At 38.4% G+C, this 22,167-nt stretch overlaps 1 protein-coding gene and 1 long non-coding RNA gene across 2 annotated transcripts in view; both read right to left on the reverse strand.

Moving 5' to 3' along the window:
- Positions 1-11,074: 11,074 nt before the first annotated feature.
- On the reverse strand, positions 11,075-13,562 carry LOC120806883. Its single transcript, XR_005709752.1, has 3 exons — positions 13,416-13,562; positions 11,976-12,091; positions 11,075-11,200 (listed from the first exon to the last, which is right to left on the reverse strand). It is a non-coding gene; the product is annotated as an uncharacterized LOC120806883 (long non-coding RNA).
- Positions 13,563-20,095: 6,533 nt separating this feature from the next.
- Positions 20,096-22,167, reverse strand: part of lamc3 (laminin, gamma 3) — a 94,879-nt gene continuing 92,807 nt past the window's right edge. Inside the window, exons 27-28 of the mRNA XM_040158420.1 lie at positions 21,999-22,098; positions 20,096-21,440 (exon numbers count right to left, since the gene is read on the reverse strand). Of these exons, the coding sequence (XP_040014354.1) occupies positions 21,178-21,440; positions 21,999-22,098 (363 nt within the window). The 3' untranslated portion in view covers positions 20,096-21,177. The remainder of the gene's footprint in view (positions 21,441-21,998; positions 22,099-22,167) is intronic.

Genomic DNA, 22,167 nt, shown 5'->3' on the forward strand with positions numbered 1-22,167 from the left:
TCACATTTCAGAAGAATATTTTGAAATTTCCCTTGATAAATTACTGAAACAATGATTTGATTATTAAAACGGTTGGCAATTAATTTTCTTTTGATCCACTAATCAAGTATTTTTTTCAGCCCTAAACAAAAATAAGAGGGACTTTCAGGGGGCCTTATCAGGCCAGAGCTCCTATATGGACAAGGTGTTGCATTATCAATGAAATTCTACTTGACCTAATAATCTATTAACGAAGTATTTAGGTGTACTGATGTGGCCATTTATTTTGTGGTTGTCCTTTGGATTGGTATGTTTAGTAAATCTATGAATGAATAAAATCATTTCGAAAAAAACGGATTACATTTCCAGCTGACACCGCAATATTTCTAACGTCATGAGTGGAAGCCCACAATCCACATCTCACCAAAATTTAGATTGGTTGGTGGGTGCTGCTTCCTTTTAAATAGTCTTACCCAACCTATTGTTCTCTGTCCCTGAATGTATCCTAATAATGCAGTTTGCACTTATCTCTGCATTTTCTGCAATTAATACTTTGTCACGACCCAGTATGTTCTTGAACACCACAGTGCCAGAAACAGTTTTGTTTCTTTCAACGAGACTTTTCCGATGCCAGTTTTGTAATATCATCATCACAGAGCATTAGCGATAACACGTGGCTGTGTCTTTTTCAGCGAGACATTTGTAAGCTCTTATTTTGAAGGCTACAGCATCCACGTTCCGGCGTCGTTGTGCAGACACACCATCCGGATCGGCGAGTGATGCTCCTGGAGTAAACTGGGACCCCCTTTTTTTTTTTTTTTTACTCGCGCGTACCATCATGAGGCGTTTGAGGAAACTGCACATAACGAGGGCGTGACCCGGGCAACACCGGCAGGGATGGAGGGACAGACGCAGCAGACGGTAACTTCTGTGAACCGAAGCCACCCCACTGAGCAGAAGTACATTTCAAAACAATACAGTTAAGACATGAAATGAAAACGAAATGCATTTAGAAAATTCCTATTCTATTTGTCCAAAGCCTCCAGTCTAATCCCTGTTGCTGTGTCTGCTTATGATTGGGTCTTGGGTCATTATGCCCCTAATCGCCTCTGTAGATGCTTTACGCCTCTTAATGTGATGTCATTTTAGCCCCATAAAGACTCATTGACAAGACAAGTTGGCGATGCATTTAGTTTTCTGTACTAATACTGTATGAATGAGTAAATGAATAAACTAAGCGAGTAAGCTCAGCAAAATCTGCATTTATAGATAGTTTGTGTCAAATAATACACTCTGTGCCTGATTCAGTCCACGGATAAATAATATAAAGTCTATAATCAAATAAATTATAGGGCCTTTATATATATCATAACATATTTTTCTCCTCCTATCCCATATTTTAAATAAATATTCAGAAGATTCAGAAAAAGATTGAAAATGTATCCATCCTCAGTAATATAGACTCCATCTCAACTTTTCAACGGCTTACTTGGGCATGAGTGGAACATTTACCAGTGAAAACGTGGTCAAGTTGTGTCGGTATCATTAACGGTAGTTTGTCACCACCTTGTGGTCAATCATTGTAAAAGCCTCCTATTTAGTTGCCTGGCGACTGGACCTTGCATACAGGTCATCACCCTTGTCTGGTTAGATGTGGGTTGCACATGCCTGTCGATACTGCAGGGCTGCAGTATTTAGCTCAGTTATAGGCCGCAGAGACCTGAGGCTTTAATGGGTTTTAATGAAATGTTGCCAATAAAACAAAGTGTAGAACTGAAAGAGTGTGGAAAATGTGCTTGCACACACGTTCAAACTACGTGTTACAATTTTCATACAGTGTACAAATGCAGTATATGCACAAGTATACTGTACATATCAGTGGGTCTGTGCCTTCGGTTAGCAATGGAAGCAAACAACAAACTCACAATTAAACGTTTTGGCTGACTTCCGCAGCTGGCCCACTTTTAACAACATGTTAGATCTTAATTACTGCTGTTGAATTCAGGCGAGAAGAATTTAACCTGCCAAAAACAACTAAAAACAACACAAAGTCAGAGTAATTATCTTTACCGGAACATTAGACAAACACAGGAAATGCATTGTTCGAAAATATTACTTGACTGTGGTTGAATTAATGGTTGAATTAATGTTCAGTCAGTAAATACATGTTCAGCTCTTGTTCAGTCAATTTCAGTATTTAATGACAGATTTGCAAAAAAGGCTACAATATTGGCATTAAAAGGTTAAAATTTTGAAGGAATTGCATGAAGCAGATGTCACCATAAGTCAGAAAAATCACACATTAGCATTTATAATAGGTCTCTGGGAACCACTGTGATTTGACGTCACATGCAGCTGAACTGAAAATTGTCATCCTAATGCATTTTGATACTGAATTCTTCTTTTTGTCCAAAGCGTTCAGTCTAATAAATATGTCACTCTCTATTTATGACTGGGTCTGAGTCACGATGCCCCAAATTGCCCCAGTAGAGGCTTTATGCCTCCTAATGTGGAACAGCAGGTACGTCATCAGAAAAACACACACATTAGCATTTATAAAAAGGTCATTAGTTACCACTGTGAGGTTGATCAAATAAATGTTAATTGTTCATAATTATTCGATCAGAAAAATAAGAAAATACAGAAAAATAGTTGCCAACTATTTTGATGACTGATTAATTGTTTCACAGCTGTGTTGGGCATTCTTTTACTACTTTTTAATTTAGCAAAGACTAAAATATTGAGCGATTGCTCAAAAAAATAATTGGCAGATTAATCAATAATGGAAATAATCATTAGTGACAACCCTAAATCAAAGTTTGCAAAAATACAGGACATTAGCCTTCCAAGTCTCAGTGGACACAACTAGATAATCAAATAAACTGGTCGGATAGACAGTGGGATAGTGGCTGTAAAAAGAAACACACACCAAACAACATGCAAACTATGCTCATTAGAGAAACCACAGTATCATAGCACCAGCAAAAGGCACAAGAAGAAAACCATCAGCAATGCATTACACATTATTATCATATACGTCTGTGTCAGTGTAACTTCAGCTTTTAGCCACAAGAGACACTTGACAAGTCTGGCAGGTGGGGGCTCATCTCTGTGCTTGGCTTTTTGTTGTTTTTTTTTGTTTTTTTAGGTTTATTGGATTTTTTTCCTAATGGGACTCTCAGCTCCAGCGTCTTTGGGGGTGTCAAGTTCATTAATTGTTTGATAATGTAGGCATTGTGAGAGCCTTTTAGAGTGTAACCATGGGCTATTCTGCCCCATTAGCCCCTTTCAGATAGTCTTGACTTGTTGCTGCTAATTCGCAGTTTTCGGAGCATGCATGTTATGTTTTTTTTAAGGCGCAACATTTTGGAGTGGCACAGTCTCGCCTTAGTAATTAGATGGCAGTAATTTACATATGATAATTCAGAAAGGATATTAGACCCCACACATACCAACATCAGTATTAAAATTTTACAGCTTCAAATACAGAGAAAATGTGTTCTGTAAATGGCTTTGCTGCTGTGAATACACACACACAATAAAACGCCAACCGAGGGCATGGCCGGCCTTATTCAGGAATGAATATATTTCTGAATGTTATTCTCGAGTCGAAATCAGATACAGAAACAAAACAGAGCAGTCTGTAGAGAACAGAAAAATAGCGTATCAGAGGTCACGTCTGTGATTGCGAATACATTTTTGTTCACATGCTACGTTTTATACTCAGACACAAAGTTGTATCGTTTGTCGCCGGGGGCGACCAGCCAAACACGAAATTATACATAAATGTCAAAACGAGTGTTGAGTGTTTTATACTTAAAAGTCAGTTCATTCAGTTTACCGCAGTGGCTTTAATTTTGATTACATTAGACAACTTTCACGCTCACCACTCCGATTTATATGACAAAGTCTACTGGTCTTCCTTTATAACGGCTAGAGAGACTAGACTGCATCAGAATAATCTATGAGACTCTTCTCTGGGAACTTACATCTACAGTCTTTTTACACTCATTAATTCGGCGCCAGATCATAGGGATGCTCGGTTTTATATAACTATGACCTTGGCAAGACCATGGCCTGGTATGGAATTATAATATATTGCCCTGCCAGTGATTTTCAAGTTATCTCATATTTTTGTTGATGTTTTGTTGATGAAATCTGTGGCCTACAGATGAATCCTTCCTTTACTGTTTGGAAGTACATGGTGCTGACACACTGACTCATCGAACAAGGATCTCCATGTTCCCCATCTTGTACTTGAGGAAAGCACAGTTAACTGTAAGCAAGTCACAGTCCCGAGCTACAATGGTCAGCGTGTGATTATGTAAAGGCTGAACTTAATCCAGTGCCACGAAATTAGGAGCATTTGCTAATTTAGAAATATTAAGTGCAATTGAAACTGTGAGGTTGCAAAATTAAATGTTCCCCCTTAACCACTTATTTGTAGATGGTTTTGAGACATCCCAGCTCAGATAAGGAACAGATGAAAAAGGCTTCAGCCGGGCAAAATTAAAAATCAAAGTATTATTCCAGGTAATGAATGAATGAATTCCACGTAAACCCAAGTCCTTCCCGCCATGAGGCAAGAAGTAATAACCGCTGATCTACCATGAGGGCCACCTAACAAACAGATTGTCTATATGATGAGCAAATATGGAATTAATATGCTGCATAATTTCTTTTGCCATTTTTATATCTTGTCAGAACTGAAATAGCACATCACAACAAAGAAAACACAATCCCACGACACCTGTAAGTGTGTCAGCAGATAATGAAACTAAGACAGACGCTGTACAATTCAAACTCCAGACTCTTGCAGTAAAACACAAGGAGGGAAAATATCAACACAGCATTTTGATCTTTACAAATCCACACAGTCCATCAAGAGAGCTGAAAAGATTTGGCAACAGTTTCCCAGAATGTCATATGACAGCCGGATTTAGATAAATAAGAAATTAAAACGGACAATAGGGTGTTACACTAGTTTTAATTCTCATCACGTTTTTTGTAAATCTGGTGTCATACATAACAACTTAATACAACATATAGCACAAGTAATGTCAGACAAACCAGTCTGCAAAAAGTTTCAACAGGTAACTAACTCAAAGAGAGTAACAGTCTCAGTCAGTGCTTTATATTTCTCTTGCTGCCAACGACAAATGGATCCTACTAAAAAGTATTGCCTGTGCCGCCAAAGTCTTACAGTGCATAGTTCGCTCCTCCGTGCCATAGACCTCCAAAAAGACTGTGTCAAGTTGTGTCCCAGTGGAAAACTACAAACTAAATCTAATGAGGTTTTAAGTATGTCACACTGGAAATGTGACAAAATAAGGTGAGTTCAAACCAGACGGTATGGAGACTACAAATGGCCTATTTTTGAGTTTACTGTTGATGGACAATATTCTTCCACAAAGGAAACGGAGGAGCTGAAACATTTTGAACAAATTGTGGTTGGTGGTGAGACAGCTCCAGAAAGAAACTCAAAAAAAAAAGGTATTAAACAAATATTGTTTGCTCTTCGTGAAGTTTAAATGGCATTGGGATTCCAGAATCACAATTTTATTGTCACCTTATTCTTCACATATTATATAATTTCCTGGTAGTATAAAAAGGTAAAAGAGTGTTAATTTTTTGCTTAACTGCTTAAACAGTGTACTATGAAGATTAGAATAGTATTTTCCACATAAAGTTTGTATAACATGCCCACAATGACAACGCCAACATGCTGATGTTTAGCAGACATAATATTTGCTATGTTCACCATCTTAATTTAGCATCTTAGCATGCGGACATTTGCAAGTTAGCACAAAAAAATGCAACAGTTCCAAGCCGTTTTAGGAAATTACTCATTTTCTTAAATCAAACATTATATTTGCGACCAAATTATAAAGATTTATATCTTCAGTTGAAACGGATGCTTTGCAAGAGATTTGTTGACTGTAAGGAAAAACACAGAATAACGACAGCCTTATCCTTTAATATATCAACTTAGGACTTAACAATTCTGCCTGCCACAGTTCACGGTGCGAGACTGGTGAGTTTCACATGCCCCTTGTTGCTGTTTTTTGAAAGTCCCCTGAGCTCCCCGGGTCAGCAGTGAACATCTGGTGGTTCAAAGTGTCAGAGGTAACTGAGGGTGAGGGCCATGGAGAATGAAAGCGCTCCAGCAGCGTGAGGAGACAGCAGAGACCGGTGTTTGAGTGGAACAGACGTATCGGGAACGACAGGCATTTGTGTGAGGAGTAATGAGAAAGTTTTCTTGTTGTGGTACGTTCAGGTTTTTGAAGAGCAGTGGAAAGTGAAAACCGTATCTGCAATTTGATGTCATACAGGTTTAGGACAATCAGACTTGATGGTGTGACAGCGGCTGGACGGGAGAGGGTTAGGAGGGTAGTCAGCAGTTATGATGGTTGAAATGAGCTTTTGGGCAACTATACAGTAAGCGATGTTGAATCAGAATTACTGGATGAAAAAGGAGGTTGTAATTGAATTGGGTCAAGGGTTAGAGGGTAATTGCGTCCTTGGAGGGTGTCAAACTTCTTCTCAAAAAGGGAGACGCATTCCTCTGTGGACAGAAAAGAGGGACGATTGGCTGCGGGGAATTGAGGTGAGAAAAGGTTTAATCGAGATCTAAAACATGAGAGGAAGGAATCTGGTGCGGAAAAATGAGTAGTTAATGGAAGGGGAGGGCAGCATTGGTTTCACTGAGTTATGACGAGGTTAGACAATAGCAGGGCAGCAGAGAGGAGAATGATGACAGGACAGTGGAAGCTATACAGCATGTCCTTAAAGAAGTCCAAGACAAGAAAACAAAGGCAACTGGGCACCTGGCCCATTGGCAGATGGAAACAGTTTGAAACAAAGCCAATGCTCTTTGTCTTTTTTTGGTGGCGATAGTCAAACACACCACATGAGGGCAGCATTGACTCACACTGCTGTTGCCTCTGTGAACATGGGACCATGTTTAAACTCCAGAGGTGTATTATGCCAAACGCAGAAGGTAAAGGGAATCAGGCGCAAAAATTCTTGCAAATATCGAAGGATCCCAACATTAAAGTAAAATATAAATCATGATAACACAAAGGAATACAGATGAGCATTTTAAACCTATTTCAATGTGGAAACAATATTGATACTTAAGCATACAAGGCTCACCAAAGCTTTATCCCGTTATCAATCATGGGTGCCTATAGGTGGCACCCTGGTAGATTAATGTGTAGTAATGTATGCTGGATGCCTGGGAGGTAAACGTTCAAATAAAAGTCAGTGATATTGGCATCACAAAACCAGAGTTACTCATAAGGAGCATAAAGGCCAGCTAAATACGCAGTAGTCAGCTAATAGGCTCCTAAGCATATATATACGTGTTAGAGTAAGAGACTTAGTTCGCTATGTTTCATGCTGAGCTGCTGAGCTTAGAAAGATGAATGTCAGTAAATACAGCTAAATTATTGCCTAAATCGCAGCTGAAAATCCACAAAAAAGTCTACGATACTGTGAAAAAACAAAAGAAACACGAAAAAAACTTTTAGATATTAATCTTCCCTACTCTGAACCTGTGTATAAAAAGATTGGTTTGGGCCGATCTTGAAGGGTCTCTGTGATAATCTAGACCTATTTATGTTACACAGCTCAACCATTGAGTATTTAAAGTGTTGAGAGTGTGGAAGTAAGATGTTGAAACTTGACTGGAGGTCATGTGTTTATACTGAAATTATAAGTACTGCTTACTTATAAACATCTGTTGATCTTTAAGTGTGGCTCTCAAATTGTTAACTAAAGCAATGAAAACTGTCTGGTTTGATTTCTCAACAGGTAGCATGAATACAAAGTAGATAATTAGGCTAATTTACTTAATATCACGTCATTGATAATTAGAATCATAATGTACATCCAATAATTCAATGTCAGTAAATAATGATGGAGATTAACAAATAGTCCATGCTGTTTTTTTTTAATTAGATTGCCATTAACTATTAAACAGTGACTGATGCACTGCTTAAAAAGATATTACTAGTGTTACGAATATCAATTAACTTTATCTCTGACTGCATCATATAATCATTTAACATGATCAACTCATGAGATAATGATAATTTTACTAATTCTGCTCTCACCACTTATCAAACTGAGCTGGCAAATGTGCCCTTATCATTTAACCTCTCAACTCGATCCATCCATTTTCACTTTTCCCAAACTTGGATTTTCATCCATCCAAGTTTGTCCAGGTAAAAGCAACAGTGGCAAAAGCAGGACAGCCCTGAAAACCTCCTTATGTAAGGTACTGAATAATAATTGTTTATTCTGGTTCAGCATTGTTTATCATGTAGTCTTTGCCTCAGAGAACTCGTTTTTCTACCTCTTTGACAGGATTTCCCATGTGGGAAATGTCTTTGTGGGTGTTCTACACACACGTACGATGGAAACATCACCAAACATGTGACAAATACAGGGCAAATTTTTTACCTAATCAGCCACTTTTACGAACACACAGCATTGATGAATGAGGACCAGTGTGATGAAGCAGCAACTGGACCCTGTGTCTTTTTTTTATGACTGAACCCTTCACCCTATCAAGCAGAGTGAAATCAGCCGCCTCTTGAAGGAATCTCCTTTTGTCTGCTTATGTGTGCCATTTTCGGTTACTTCTGAAAGCTTGTGACTCTAGGTGAGTGTTAGACTTGGGAGTTTTACTTTGTGCCTCAGCTCTCTGTGCAGCCCCATGGTCCCATACAAAGTCTGCAGCTGACGCCCTTAACTGAGGTCAGTCTTGTGATCCTTCTTGCCATTACTTGTGAATAAACCAGCTTTTCATTCAGTTGCTTCTTGAATTTCAACCTTATCGTGGTGGAGTGGGTGTGTGTACTTCAGTGACCCTGGGAGAAATGTTTTCAGGTATTTGAGCTCCTGTTTGGGACACCTGAGGCGAACTGGTATCAGATGAGGAGTCAGTAAAGAGAATCGTGCCCAGAATAAACACCAGGGCCCATTTTTAGAGCCAGGCTGGGGAATGGTGCTCTCACTGAGGCAAGTGACCCCTGGGGCCTTATTTTCCCCAGGAGCTAAATCTGCACCATTGTGGACACACTTTTCTGTATTACCTTTTGTCCTTAATTGTGAGTCATGCTCAGATCAAAGTATTTGTCCAATTTGTGACCTTGATTATACACTCTTTGCTAATGTTACCATTGTAATGTGCCATCCAGGTGTGGGCAGGCATAATCTACATCAGTAAACACAGCCAAGTTGACCTTGTATGTGCTTTTAGGAATTTATTCAACAATTATCTTGAAAGGTACAGCATGTACAGCGCAGAATACAACGACTGACTAATAGCCTACATTAAAAATCGAAAAGTAGATGGTGATAGTAAAACCTTAAGGCTTGTTTTTATTGGGGTTCTTCTGAAGATTGTGAATGTGTAAATGTCTGTGTGCATGTACTTTGAAATGTCATTGCACCAAGATCAACAAGCATAGTTATAAAAAGTCTGAATAAGCGCTCCAGCCAGTGTCACTGTTCCTTTTTCTGCTTCGATATCTGTTCATTCTTGTGGAAAATGTTTAGCTTCATTGAAGTTGTTCTTCTCCTGTCACAAAAAATAATTAGCAAACCATTAAAGTTCCCGTAAAAGAAAGAAAATTGAAACCTGAGTGCTCCCCTGAGAGGCCTGAGACAGAGTAGACTGACTGAGACAAGGACCCCCAAGCATCCGTCACATGCCCTCCTACTAGACCTGAGTAATATTCAGGATTTAAAGAGAATGGAAATATTATTTATCTGCTTATCTTGTACTTTTTTAATACTCATTTTTAGTCTTTCAAATACCAAATACACAAGAGCAAAAGAGCAAGCAGTGGATTTAACTACGTGTTAGCCTGCTAACCAGCTTACTACCAACAGTAGTAACCGAGCGTTACTTCCAAGGTCAAGCGGCACTTCATAAGCTAACCACATCATTTTGTGGGGTTACAGGTCATGATAAAAAAAAGCCCTGTTCGCTACAAGCACATCCAGTGCATAGTATTTCCACACTAAGTATAGGGCAGCAGCAAGCAGCTTACATACTTGTTAGCTGTAAGCTTATGTTAGAACCAAAGTGGTATCATGCTTATGAAACCAGGACTCACAGTTCCACATGCACATGGAGTTTTAGCCTCCATGTTTTAGCATGATATCATGTGTATAGCCATCAAGTTCATTTTTAATGGACCCTTTTACAAGATTCTTATTTAAAAAAAACATTAAAAAGTCTGCTGGACACAGCGTTTTCAACTAACTCATGGAGCTAACATTAGTGTAATTAGCAAGCTACAGCTGATAAAATCTACCTGCAACAGGCGTCATTTCAGCTGGCAAAATTGGTAGTTGCTGGTTAGAAATAAAAAGGCCTGCTTTTGTCCATCTTTGTCTGACATCAATGACCTATTGTTTAAAAATGACTAAGAATTAAGGGGTAAATCTGGCACTATCATCATTGGTAACTATATATAAGTGAAAACACTGCCCGCTGCCCAGATAAATAGTTACAGCAGCATGGACATTTTACTTCTGTTTCAACACCTCCAATTGCAGCCCATTATTATCTTTTGCTGTATCCATTTCTTTACAAGATGCACTGCAATGCAATTGGCAAGTTTTGTGATGACATATTCTTGCTCATTTAAAAAAAAGTGTTTTCTCTCTAGGCAGTACTGTAATATGCAGACAATGTGCACTATGCCTCCATGTTCACAGACTGGCTCATAAAAAACAATGCCAAAGAATGCATTCATACCAAATTTCTTTTTTTTAAATTTATTTCTTTTTTTGCTGATTTCATCAAATTATTAGAAATAATTTAGAAGATTTCAAGGTTTTCACTTGCCAACAGAGAAAAGGAGAAAAGACGGTTACAGTCATGCGTTATCGCCCATGTGATTGTGCATCCAAATAGACCACCTACAGTTGTAGGTGTAGAGCATAAAGCAGGTGATGAGAGCAGGCAACAATGCAACCTGATTGGATGGGAGACTGGTTTTATAAAGCACTTTTATCTGTGCAAAAGAACATATGCTGTGCGAAAGTGCAGACAGATGTAGGGTCTTGCCTCTTTTTTTCCTCAGTGAATTATCTCCTTCCTTTCCAGTCTCTTGCCGCTCCTCAGTCTGTTCTGGAAAGCCTGGCTGAGTGTGTAGTGTCAGTGTCCAGGTGTCAGCGGTATACTTTCGCTGTGTGAAGGCTGAGAGCATGTAGGGATTAGTGGGATGTGATGTTTGAAGTGGGTATTACCCTTTTCATTCACCTCATGTGTATCTTTTCTTTATTTGCCTGGTGTGCCCAAGCAGCTGGAGAGAGTGGCGCGTCGGAGCACAGCAGAGTGGGAGAGAACAAGGCCAAGTCAAAGCATTCTGGTGCCTTATTTCAACTGTATAATATACAGACAATTCAATTTCCATTTTGTAGATACATTTGTTGTTTTGTACAAGAGTGCTGTGGGGGACTATATTTACTTGGAGATTAACTCTATTTACTTGCCAACTATCTGACATTAAATGTAATCATTTAAAACCTGCAGTAACTTGGGACTGCCTCTTGGGGGCAGTGGAAAGAAGTCATCAAGAAAATGTCAACACAACACTGATATATTATCAAGGTTTCAGTTGTTATGCAAGCATATACAAAGCGACATTAGCATTCATTTGGATGCATGCATCTAGTCCAATATTTATGCTCCTTTGAACTCTACTTGGTTTCCATTTACTCATTAGGGAAATATCTGGCTTTTTAGCTGATATGCTCCACTATGTTCACCACCTATTTGCTTGCTACGTTTATCTGTGTTGTGTGTTTGGTGCTGAGCAGATAATGTACACTTAATTTTTAGAGCTTTCTCAGTGAAAAAAAAGGCCTCCTGCTCTGGCCAAAAACTACAGTGATGAGCACGGTGAGAGTGAACCGAAACATCACAGGTTGTAAAACCAAAACAGTTTGCTGAAAGAGGCCGAAACACTCACGTGATAGTTGCGAGCGACAGTGTGAAACCCTCACAATGCACATAGTTATGTGATCCACTGAGTGGAGAAGCCAGACTGGAGCAACCGGGAAGGTGGTGGGGGGCAGATTCAGCAACCTTGTCAAAGCCCAAAAAAAAGTGATTTATTTACAAGTGCCACAAGATCACACATAACTGATGAAAATCTCAAAGCAACATCCTGCGCACCCAGGTACTCAGGTTGGCTAAATTTGAATGATCACAGTTCATTTCAGCCTCATGAATAAAATAAATAGAACTGATGGAGGAATAATTCTATTTCTCCCTTCATATAGTAAAGGACTGTGCTCTGTTTTTGCAGTATATAGTATTTACAGAATTAGATAAGGAAGACAGCATGCAAACAGCCCTCAATAACAATGAAGCACTGCAACAAACACACCTATTAGCTGTGTAAAACACATAATGAGCCAGCTGGGCTTTTGTCTTTTTAAGGCTCAGACCTCTATAGCTCTGCATTGGGCTGTTTTTCTCGAAGTGGAGTTATTGAGGTTACACAAGTCCCCCTGATGGCAATAAATGCTAGCTAACGTAAACTGCACTTGCCTGTCTACGAGAAAAACAACTTCGGTTTTCATTCCTTCTGTCCCTTTCAGGTTTCTTCCTCTTTCAACAAAAATTCCAGAAATGTTGTTTTATGACATGACTCTATCCTTGGCAAATTGCAAGTTGTAATAGAGATATGGACTCAGAACTGCTGCTCTGTCATATTTTATATCACACAGGGACACCTGTCCTTGGGATGGTTTGGTGAGCCTGTCTAAAGGTGGTGGGAAATTTTATGACCCAGAAAAATAGCTTAATGTAAAAATCACATAATTTCTTCTACTGAAGAAACCGTCCCAGTGAAAAGTGTCCATACTGAGGTGAGTGGATATTTATTTCTTTTCTTTCATCTTCAGTGTTTTCTCAGAACCAACACAATCTGCATGGCTAGATATCACTAGGCATTGTTGAGAAAAGATTTGGGCGAATCAACAAAAGATAATATTGTGGACAAATTCCAGTCGTGGCCCAGCCTGAAGTACAGTACTGAGTCATGTCCTCTCCTCAGGAGGTCTAATGACTTGCTGATGTCCGTGGATTCTGGTTACTGGGCTTTTTTGTTTTGTTTTTTTTATACACAGAACTTAGTTTTTGTCAGCCCTGTCAAAGTGCAGTCAAATCAAACCTCCAGGGTCCTGAGCGAGGAGCGAACATTTGTCTGATACACACCACCCTTCACTGGCTAGAACTCAAGTTTTGTTTTGTGTTTTTTAAATGCATTTTTTTAAATCACTACATGGTAGGGTACCAGTTTACATATGCAACATGCTCATACCAGAGGAACATCAACAAAATAACTTCAAGGTGAAGCTAAAAACAAATTAGCACGCATGCCTCTTTTTGCTAAACTACTTACCATCAGCCGGCATTTTACTTTCACAGTCTTACCATCTCCTCAGGTGAGCATGGGGTGAGCTATACATGCGTAAGCTTTCACAAAATACACAAAACCAAATAAAATAGCAATTTAAGGTGCTAAATTACAGATGATGTCTAAATTTGATTATGAACACACGCAAATTCATTCAAGCGCACAAACAATAATAGAATATCATCTAATGCAGAGCAGTCCTACCCTTACTTCATTATTTGACAGTGTCCAGTCACTCACTGCTTAAAGGACTTAACGAGGCAAAGCTGTTTTCAATCATCAATCCTCACTACAGTGATTGGGATTCTATAAAAAGATTATAATCCAGTACAAATAAATACATTTTTAAAAAACTTTTGTCTGTTGTTTGTAAAACTTGACTGAGTAAACACCTAAATTAATGATTTAATACAAAATGTGGCAACGCTGGGTAACAGGGCCTAGTGAAAAGAGAAGGAAGCAGCTCGCAGCAGTTATAATCTTTAATATCAGGGAATTCATATCTGAAGACAACATTCATAATTAGCTTCAGACTCATTAGATACCTTGCAACCCTAAAAAATGGATAACTTTAGGAATGAACATATCTATGAATATTGTAATTAGCATACAGCTATGAGTCATCTTTCCCCAGCAGGTGCATGTAGCTCTCTTCACCTTTAAACGTATTTCAGAGCACAGAAACTCCAACAGAGTGGGTTAAACCACGACTAAAAAAGCTCGGCCACCTCTGAGATTTCCGAAACTTCAAGTCACAGTCACGCAAGAGAATTTCTCCCAAGTACAATTACAGTCAAAATTTGTATGACTGCAAAAAAAAAATCCTTTTCTTTTAGTCTCAACCATGATATCCCTTATATATGGGGAAGTAACCCCACAGAACTAAAAATGAATTCAATTTAACTTGATAAAAAATAAATTAGAAAATATGAGATAAGAGCAAGAAGAGAGTTTTTACCTTTGCCTTATTATCTACCTGGCTGTATTAGGGGGTCATTATTAAACATCAGTCAGCCTGAGCCTTTTTTCTTCACTTGACAACTTTATTGCATTTTAAGAGAATTCTGGGACCTAAAAATGCTCTCAGGCCAGAACAGGTAGAGAAGGGTTCATGTAATTGCCTTGTAGGTGCATAATCATCCCCACTTCTGTGTTTTGAAGACTTTTGATGACTTTTCTTAAAATACCTTTTCCCTGATAACAGTTATACCTGTATCATTAGTGTCTTGATGGGTTTTATGTCATACAACTTGTACAACTTTTTTATCTTCTTCGGTTAGTATTAGTTTGTTTTGAATAGAAAATCTTAAAGCTGCACTATTTCTTTTTTTTATATTAACAATGAAACAAATGACTGTGTTATGTAAATGTCGGTTGTAGTGACAAACCACCTATTCTACAGTTCCCATATCTTTACGGAGCTTTTTAGTGCCTTTCAGCCCTCATTGTTTTGGTTTTTTCGGCCCGCAACGCCTGTTTTGGCTCACTCTCACCACTCTCATTTGTCGCATTTCCATGTGTAGCAGGCAGCTGTTTTCAGCAAATACTTCAGATAAATACATTGTGTATTTTCAACGCCCTGCCTAGCACCAGACAGACAAGTTCTTACTTTACATTTATCGCATTTAATCTTTTTTAAAATTTCTTGTGTGCATAAGTCTCAAATTATTTTTACTGTTCACATTTGTTTCTGTCTCATTATAAGCTTGTCCGTCATCTGTAAAGCACTTTAGATTACATTAACCTGTATGAAAGGTGCTACACAAATAAGGTTTGATTGATTGATTGAAGTTGGCGACTAGCTGGTGAAAATACTTGAGATTTCGCAACTAAAGAGCCAGATATTTCCCTCAGGAGTCAGAAGAGACCAAAACCTAGCTAAGGGAGAGAAATATTGACCTATCACCAGGTGGCCAGGAATACGAATCCACATGAAAAATAATGAGTCCACTGGATGTGTAAATAGGCAACTGTAAGCTAGCAAAATTGGTATATCGATTTTATAAAGTGATGCCTGCAAGTGGACAAGAAATCAATGAATGTAGGTTTAAGTGCATAAGATGAGCTAAAAAAATGTTTTCACTGTCATACAATGCAACCCGTGTATACTTTGGTTAGCTTCTGTTTTAAAGACGTCCCTATGGAATCCATTTGGCACCATATGTAACTTGCTTGCAACAAAAGATATTGTGTTTGTCTTTAATATGCTGTACTAATATCCTGTTTTATCTGCCAGTTCTTTTTAGCATGTTCACTCCAGCGAGGACACACATCAGCTTACAACAAAACCATAGCTTTCATAGTTAATTTGGGTTCTGTCATAGCTTAACGATTCCCAGCAGGACCCACAGTATGTTCTTCTTCAGTGGGGAATGCAACAGGACTCGAGGCGTGACGTGTGATTGTAAATGAGGTTACAATTATTTCATCATGCAAAAACCTTTTTCTTTATAGTTTTAACTTGAATGATTCTACTTGTTGCAATGCTGGAAGCAGGTCTATTTTCAGTCTTTTCACACCACACTCTGACCTCACCTTCATTAAAACAATGGAACAACTTGAATAAACTGAATTATTATATTAATAATAACAATAGCGATGTTTTTTTAATAACCTGTTGCTTGGTCACTTTTCTTCGGTTTAAACAGCACATGTATAAAAACATTTTGGGAATTTATTGTGTGGAGCAGATGATAAAAAAGTAGGTGATTTAACATAGCATGTGTTGAGTATAGATGCTTTGTAGTGTAATAGAACATGAGGCATATTGCAGTATTATGACTAATATTAGTATTATGACAAAACAGTCTCATGAGTAGGAAAAGGTGTTGCAAGAATCAGAAATATACCCAACGCCATGTTTAAAAAAAATATCTGTATTAATATGCAAATTACATTATATTGATAACAGCTGAAAAGCATTTATTTTTTTACGTTTACATGATGTACTGTAGTTATAATGTGCATATAATGTGCAGTTATTTGTGGTGCAACCTGTGGTCTCTGACATATTTATGAGTCATCTGACGTTTATTTTGCCCCTTGTTATGAGCCTGTTTAATCTATACACCATACGTACGGCATGCTCACATTCCCAGCCCCTGTGCCCCAAATAAAAGGGATGAGGAAGACAGCAGCTCTTGGATTCTATTTTTCTGACAGTACATGGGCAGGGCTTGAGGTGGAAAAGTGAGGGTATTTTGGGGGGGGGGGCATAAGCATATTTAGTTTCTTTCCCTTTGATGACTAGCTGTGAAGTGGGACGAGAGGCACAGTAGGGGATGTGTTGGCAACTATCTTTGATGTTAAGGATTTGCACTTGTGTTGCCTGCTCGGACCAAGTCAGACACTGATATTTTTTTCCTGGGAAGGAAATGATAGGGCACAGTGTTCTTTATTCTGGTAACGTATCCTCAGCACATGGATGCCTTGTGAAGGACATCCAACACATGACTAGCACACACCTTGAAAATTAATTCCCCAGAAGAATTATATTTTTGCAAATGGCCAAAACGTTAACTGTCAAAATGAAAGTGGATGGAGTCCTGTCCTACAAGAATTTATCCAAGAAAAAGTTGTAATTGCATTTTTATCAGTGCATTTTACTACAATATCTTGATTGACCTTCTGCTAAACCCCTCCCCAAACAGCAACTGTTCAATTGTAGCTTAGCAATCGTAGACAAGGCAACAAATTTTGCATTTCTCAGCATGCTGAGGCAATGTACATGGAGCTATGGTAAGAGTGATGCTCTCAGTGATGATTCTATACCCTTTGGAGATTTGGAGAGTCTCTTGTTTCATTCTTTCCCAAAGCAAAAAACTTAAGAATGAACGTGTAAGCAACGTATTAAACAAAGAGGTTATGTGTTGTAACGTAAGTTGCGAATGTTACTATCAACGGTAGTAACCGAACCCAGCATAACTTCCAAAGCTAATATATTTATTTGTGGGGTGACCTACGCAAAAAGCAAATAAAAAAAGAAACATAAGAAACAAACACATAAAACACAAAACAAAACAGATAACGTTACATTCGGCAAGTGAGTCCTCATACTAAAAGCCTTTTCATTTGTAATATTAAAAATGAAACATACTTTAAATATGAAATATAAATTGGCTGCTCATGTAAGCCCCATGTCTTTACATTGATAATCAACTCGCATACTGACTTTTTGCCTGGGACATGTAGCTTTAGCCTCATTTAGCGTTGATGTCATATGTAGCCGTCGAATGCATGTTAAGATTTATTTTAAAGATTTATTTTAGTCTGAAATCAAGGACTCCTTGTTTCAAAAATGACTGATGCATTGGGTAAATCTGCCACCATAATCCGCGTAAACTCCGTATGCACCATGCAAGAATGGAAAGCTTGAAGGTTGATGGAAGCAACCCAACAGCCTGTCACTCGGGTAAAATGAGGCTTGGTGATATCTGCCTGAGTCGTTTTGGCAAAAAACCAAACCAAAACCTCTTTCACTGAAAAAAAGTAAGACATGGAAAATATGCTATATAGAAAATATTTATATATATATATATGTTGTCAGTGTTTACTTCTTACTAATTCAACCATGTGTAACACTGACTGTGACAAAAGAATCCCCAATAAAAATTAGAACAAAAACCCTTTTACCCTCCACATACTGTATCTGTGAAGGTTTTTGCAAGGAGCTACCCACTTATTTTCCTTCGCTACCTTCTCTCATATCAACATACATTTTGTCTTGCTTACAGGCACACTGACATTTGACAAAACATATAGTGAATGACTTCACCACCTAGGAATTCCCCATCTTCTGCACTGACACCGCAATAAAAATGCTGGTGTAGAAAGATAAAACTCTGCTCATTAAAGAAGAAAGGTGAAAGATAAGGTTTGAAACTAGCAGGAAGTAACTGCAATTAACAGATCTGGTGTAAAAAGTATGAATAAATTTTGCTTGAGACAAAACCTCTTTCTCCAGAGTAATTGTTCATTGTCTAACAAATGATTCAAATTTGTTAAAACCTTTAACATGTAAAACAACAGTATAGCTTTAATGGTTATAGTAAAAGGCTGTCCTGAATGTGCGTTTAAAAATGATTTTTATACATTAAAAATGTCTGCGAGCACAATCACTTTTGTTGATACTGTTGCTGACGAATGACCCAGTCTGAAAATAAAAACCAAAGATGAATGGCAGTCCAGCAGGTGGTGCGTCTACTCATTTGCAAAGAGGAACGCTGATGTCTGAGTCAAGGGGAAAACTGTGAAATGACAGACATCCTCAGTAAATGCCCATTGTTGGCCAACATAAAACTGTTGGCGCACATTACTACATGCAGTCAACATTGAAATGAGGTGTCCCCAGCTGCTTTTAATGTGGTTGAGAGCAGATGATATCTAGATTATGACTCCCGCTGTGAACTGCGTTTGAGGCCATTTCTTTGCCTTTGCTGCACCAGTGCCTGTGGTCATGGAACTATTAAAAACCTAGGCAACACCAGATCTGATATTAAACAATATAAGAGTTCATATATTATCCGATTCTTTGATATTGATTCAGAATTAAGTTGTATTACAACTCACCTCAGCATGGTTATCATTTTACCCATTCTAAGATTGCAATGCTCACTACAATGTGAAGCATTAATATTTGAATAAAGTAATGACTTTAAGGACTCTGTGTTGTTCTCTACCTCTATGCGTTCGACAGTCATGAATTTTGATTTAATCTTTATATGGGAATTAGACTTATCTCTACTTAGCCGCCAAACTGACTGAAATGTCCCACTCTTAATTCCTAAAACTTTGAGCTGCATTTATCCACATGATGGATTTCCATGAATGTTCTCCTCTGTGCAATCAAAATTGGAATATTGGTCTACATTTGTTATTGTGGTTTTTACCAGTGTTTGTGGCGTTTAAAAAGTAAAAATCTGACCACAAATGTTATAAAATATTTAACTTGGGGAAAGATTGACAATCAATGGGTGAGCCAGTATCTGGCACAGCATTTTGTTGTGTTTAAAGTACTTGCGTTATTGCAATTCACTTGACAACAAACACATTGCAGAAAGAGCATATTGGCTTCCCAACGATTTAACTGCTCAGTGGAGTTACAGGAATAGTTTGACATTTTTGGGAAATACGCTTATTTGCTTTCTTGCCAAGAGTTAGATGAGAAGATCAATAACACCCTCATATTTGTCTGTTAACTTAACAAAAGGTAAAACAATTCACTTACCAGTAACCTCTAAAGCTCACAGATTACCATGTTACTTCTTGTTTGTTTAGATATGAGATACAGTATAATGTTCAACAAAAAACAAAGTGTTGTTGTCAACAGCTAGCTCTTTCCCCTTGCTTCCAGTCTTTATGCTAAGCTAAGCTAACAGTCTCCTGGGTGTAGCTTTGCATTCAGCTTACAGACATGACAGTGGTACATATCTGACCAAAAAATAAAAAATAAAGTGAACCAAAATGTTGAACTAATCCTTTAACAAATCCAGACTACAAAGGCTGAGAGTTTACTATTTTAGCAGCATAAAAGAGATGAACATACTTTACCATTTTGTATTAAAGTGCGATGATGAGTGCTAGTAGATGTAAATTCAAACTCTGATGCAACACTGCCAAATTAGTTCTGAAAAATTCACAAACAACAAGCAAGGTATCCAGGGGTTGAATACTTGTTTATTTTTTTTGCTGTTGTTTTGTGAGTGTTCCTTGAACCACCAACCAAAATTTTAAGCTTTTTCATCAGCTGTGAGTAGCCCCTCCATATCCACTGTAAATGCACTGTTGTACAATAGTGTCCACTAAAAATAACATTTTGGTATGCAAAATAGCCCTTTCAAGTATACTTTATTGTGTAATGGTTTCTATTTGAAGGCCTTACATACTCTGAATATGTTTATAATTACTATAAGAAGATGCAGATGTGTAACTGGTAGTCCATAGTCTGATCCCTGATCAGTTTTTTAGGCATTCTTATTTACAGAAAAATGTGTCCCTTGTATAATTTTGGTATACCATCACTTCACAAGACTTATTATATTTTCAATACATTGATCATTAGCTTTCACATTTTGGTCATCTGAAGGCGGACAGTATGAGCAACCATGACCCTAAGACAAGGGATGTTTGAGCATTTGATACTGACAGAGATAGAATAGTGGAGAAACTAGAACAACAGAGAGGTAGGCACTGTGAGAATCCTGAACACAGGTTGTGTGCTATTGAAGCCTGACCTGAACCCCACTGAGGCCAAGAGGACTAATTGTTAATTAAGCCAGGCTGATGAAAAAGAGCTCAAGTGTAAATGAATGTGTCAGTCTGGAGGAGCACTCAGACACACCTTTTACCCCCACAAAGGAAAATCAGCATTATTTTAAACTTGACAGTGCACTCCAGCAGTTCGGAACAGCTGGTTATTATTCATGGTGAAATTAAAGTTTGGATGTTGTTGGTGAAGAAAAAGAAAAACAAGAATTAGAAGACGGAAAACTCGGTATAAATCATGGGAGACAGTGTAGAAGTCTGTGGCTTTTGGTTGGGTTGAAATCTGTGTGTGTCAATGCACTGTGGTGGTAAATTGTACCTCTGGGCAAAGGGGGGAGAGAGGGAAGAACACAAAAGGATATCGCTGACTTTTTTAGAAGCTGAATAAAAAATGACCACAGACTCTTTTATTAACAAAATCCTCCTAGACGTCTCTGATGTTCAGCTGTCATATGAATGACTAAATCACCGTCATCTACAGCACCTAGCCCCTGCCTTTTCCTGTGGCCTGGGGACAGGACTGAGGCAAGTTTATGGTAATGTCCCTGAGACTGTCTCTCTCCTCCCTGATCTCCTGTAAGTCCTGCTCAATGAGGGACAGCCGGCTCTGTTGCTCCTTAGCAGCTGACTGCAGCTTCTGGATCTTAGAGCCCAGCGTCGGGCTCTCCACACTCCCACGAAGCATGCTCAGCCGACGCGCTGTCTCGTTCAAGATCCGGTCAAAGCGCTCCAGCGGCACGTTCCCATCTGGTACGCACATGCAAGAGAGAGGAGAGATGAAAAAAAAAAGAAAAGACAGGGGCTTCGAGAGTTTCTGTTTTTCAGACTTCGCTTCGTAAATGGCAGTCCCACATCAGTGTTTCAGATGGTGGATCGGCCTGCGTGATGACCTAATTAAAGTGATTTGGTCATTATCCTTGATGTCTGGTGTTAACAAATTGACCACAAAGTGCCAGATCCCTGCCTTTCTAGTTAATTCTACACATTGTACAATACATTATACAGGAAATTAGTTTAAATGAACATGTCAGATAATAATAGGTCAGAAATACACAGCTGAATTCTTTTAATACACTGAAATTTACCCGCAGGAAAATGCTGTTGTGCCCTTTGAACAGCAGTAAATCTTTCTTTACCATAAGGATAAAAATCTGGGAAATATTTCCATGTTAAATGAGGCATTAAAAAGCACTGAGCTCTTTAGTAATCTGACATTTAAGGTATAAAGAAGATTTATGAGTTTTTATAGACACAGCAGAATACAAATTAGCCACACTGAAAATCATCTACATGAGAGTGACTTACCAATTGTATTGATTAGGTCAGTCAGTGTGACAGAATAGGCCTGTAACTGGAGCTGGGCTGCTTCCATGTCTTTCTTTATGTTGGTCAGGGATACCTCAGGCTGGGAATAAGAAGACATACAGTAGTCTAGAAACTGTCTTTTAAGCTATACACAGGAAGTACAGATCTA

This window comes from Xiphias gladius, chromosome 20 (genome assembly GCF_016859285.1).
Source record: "Xiphias gladius isolate SHS-SW01 ecotype Sanya breed wild chromosome 20, ASM1685928v1, whole genome shotgun sequence".
Taxonomy (NCBI): domain Eukaryota; kingdom Metazoa; phylum Chordata; class Actinopteri; order Istiophoriformes; family Xiphiidae; genus Xiphias; species Xiphias gladius.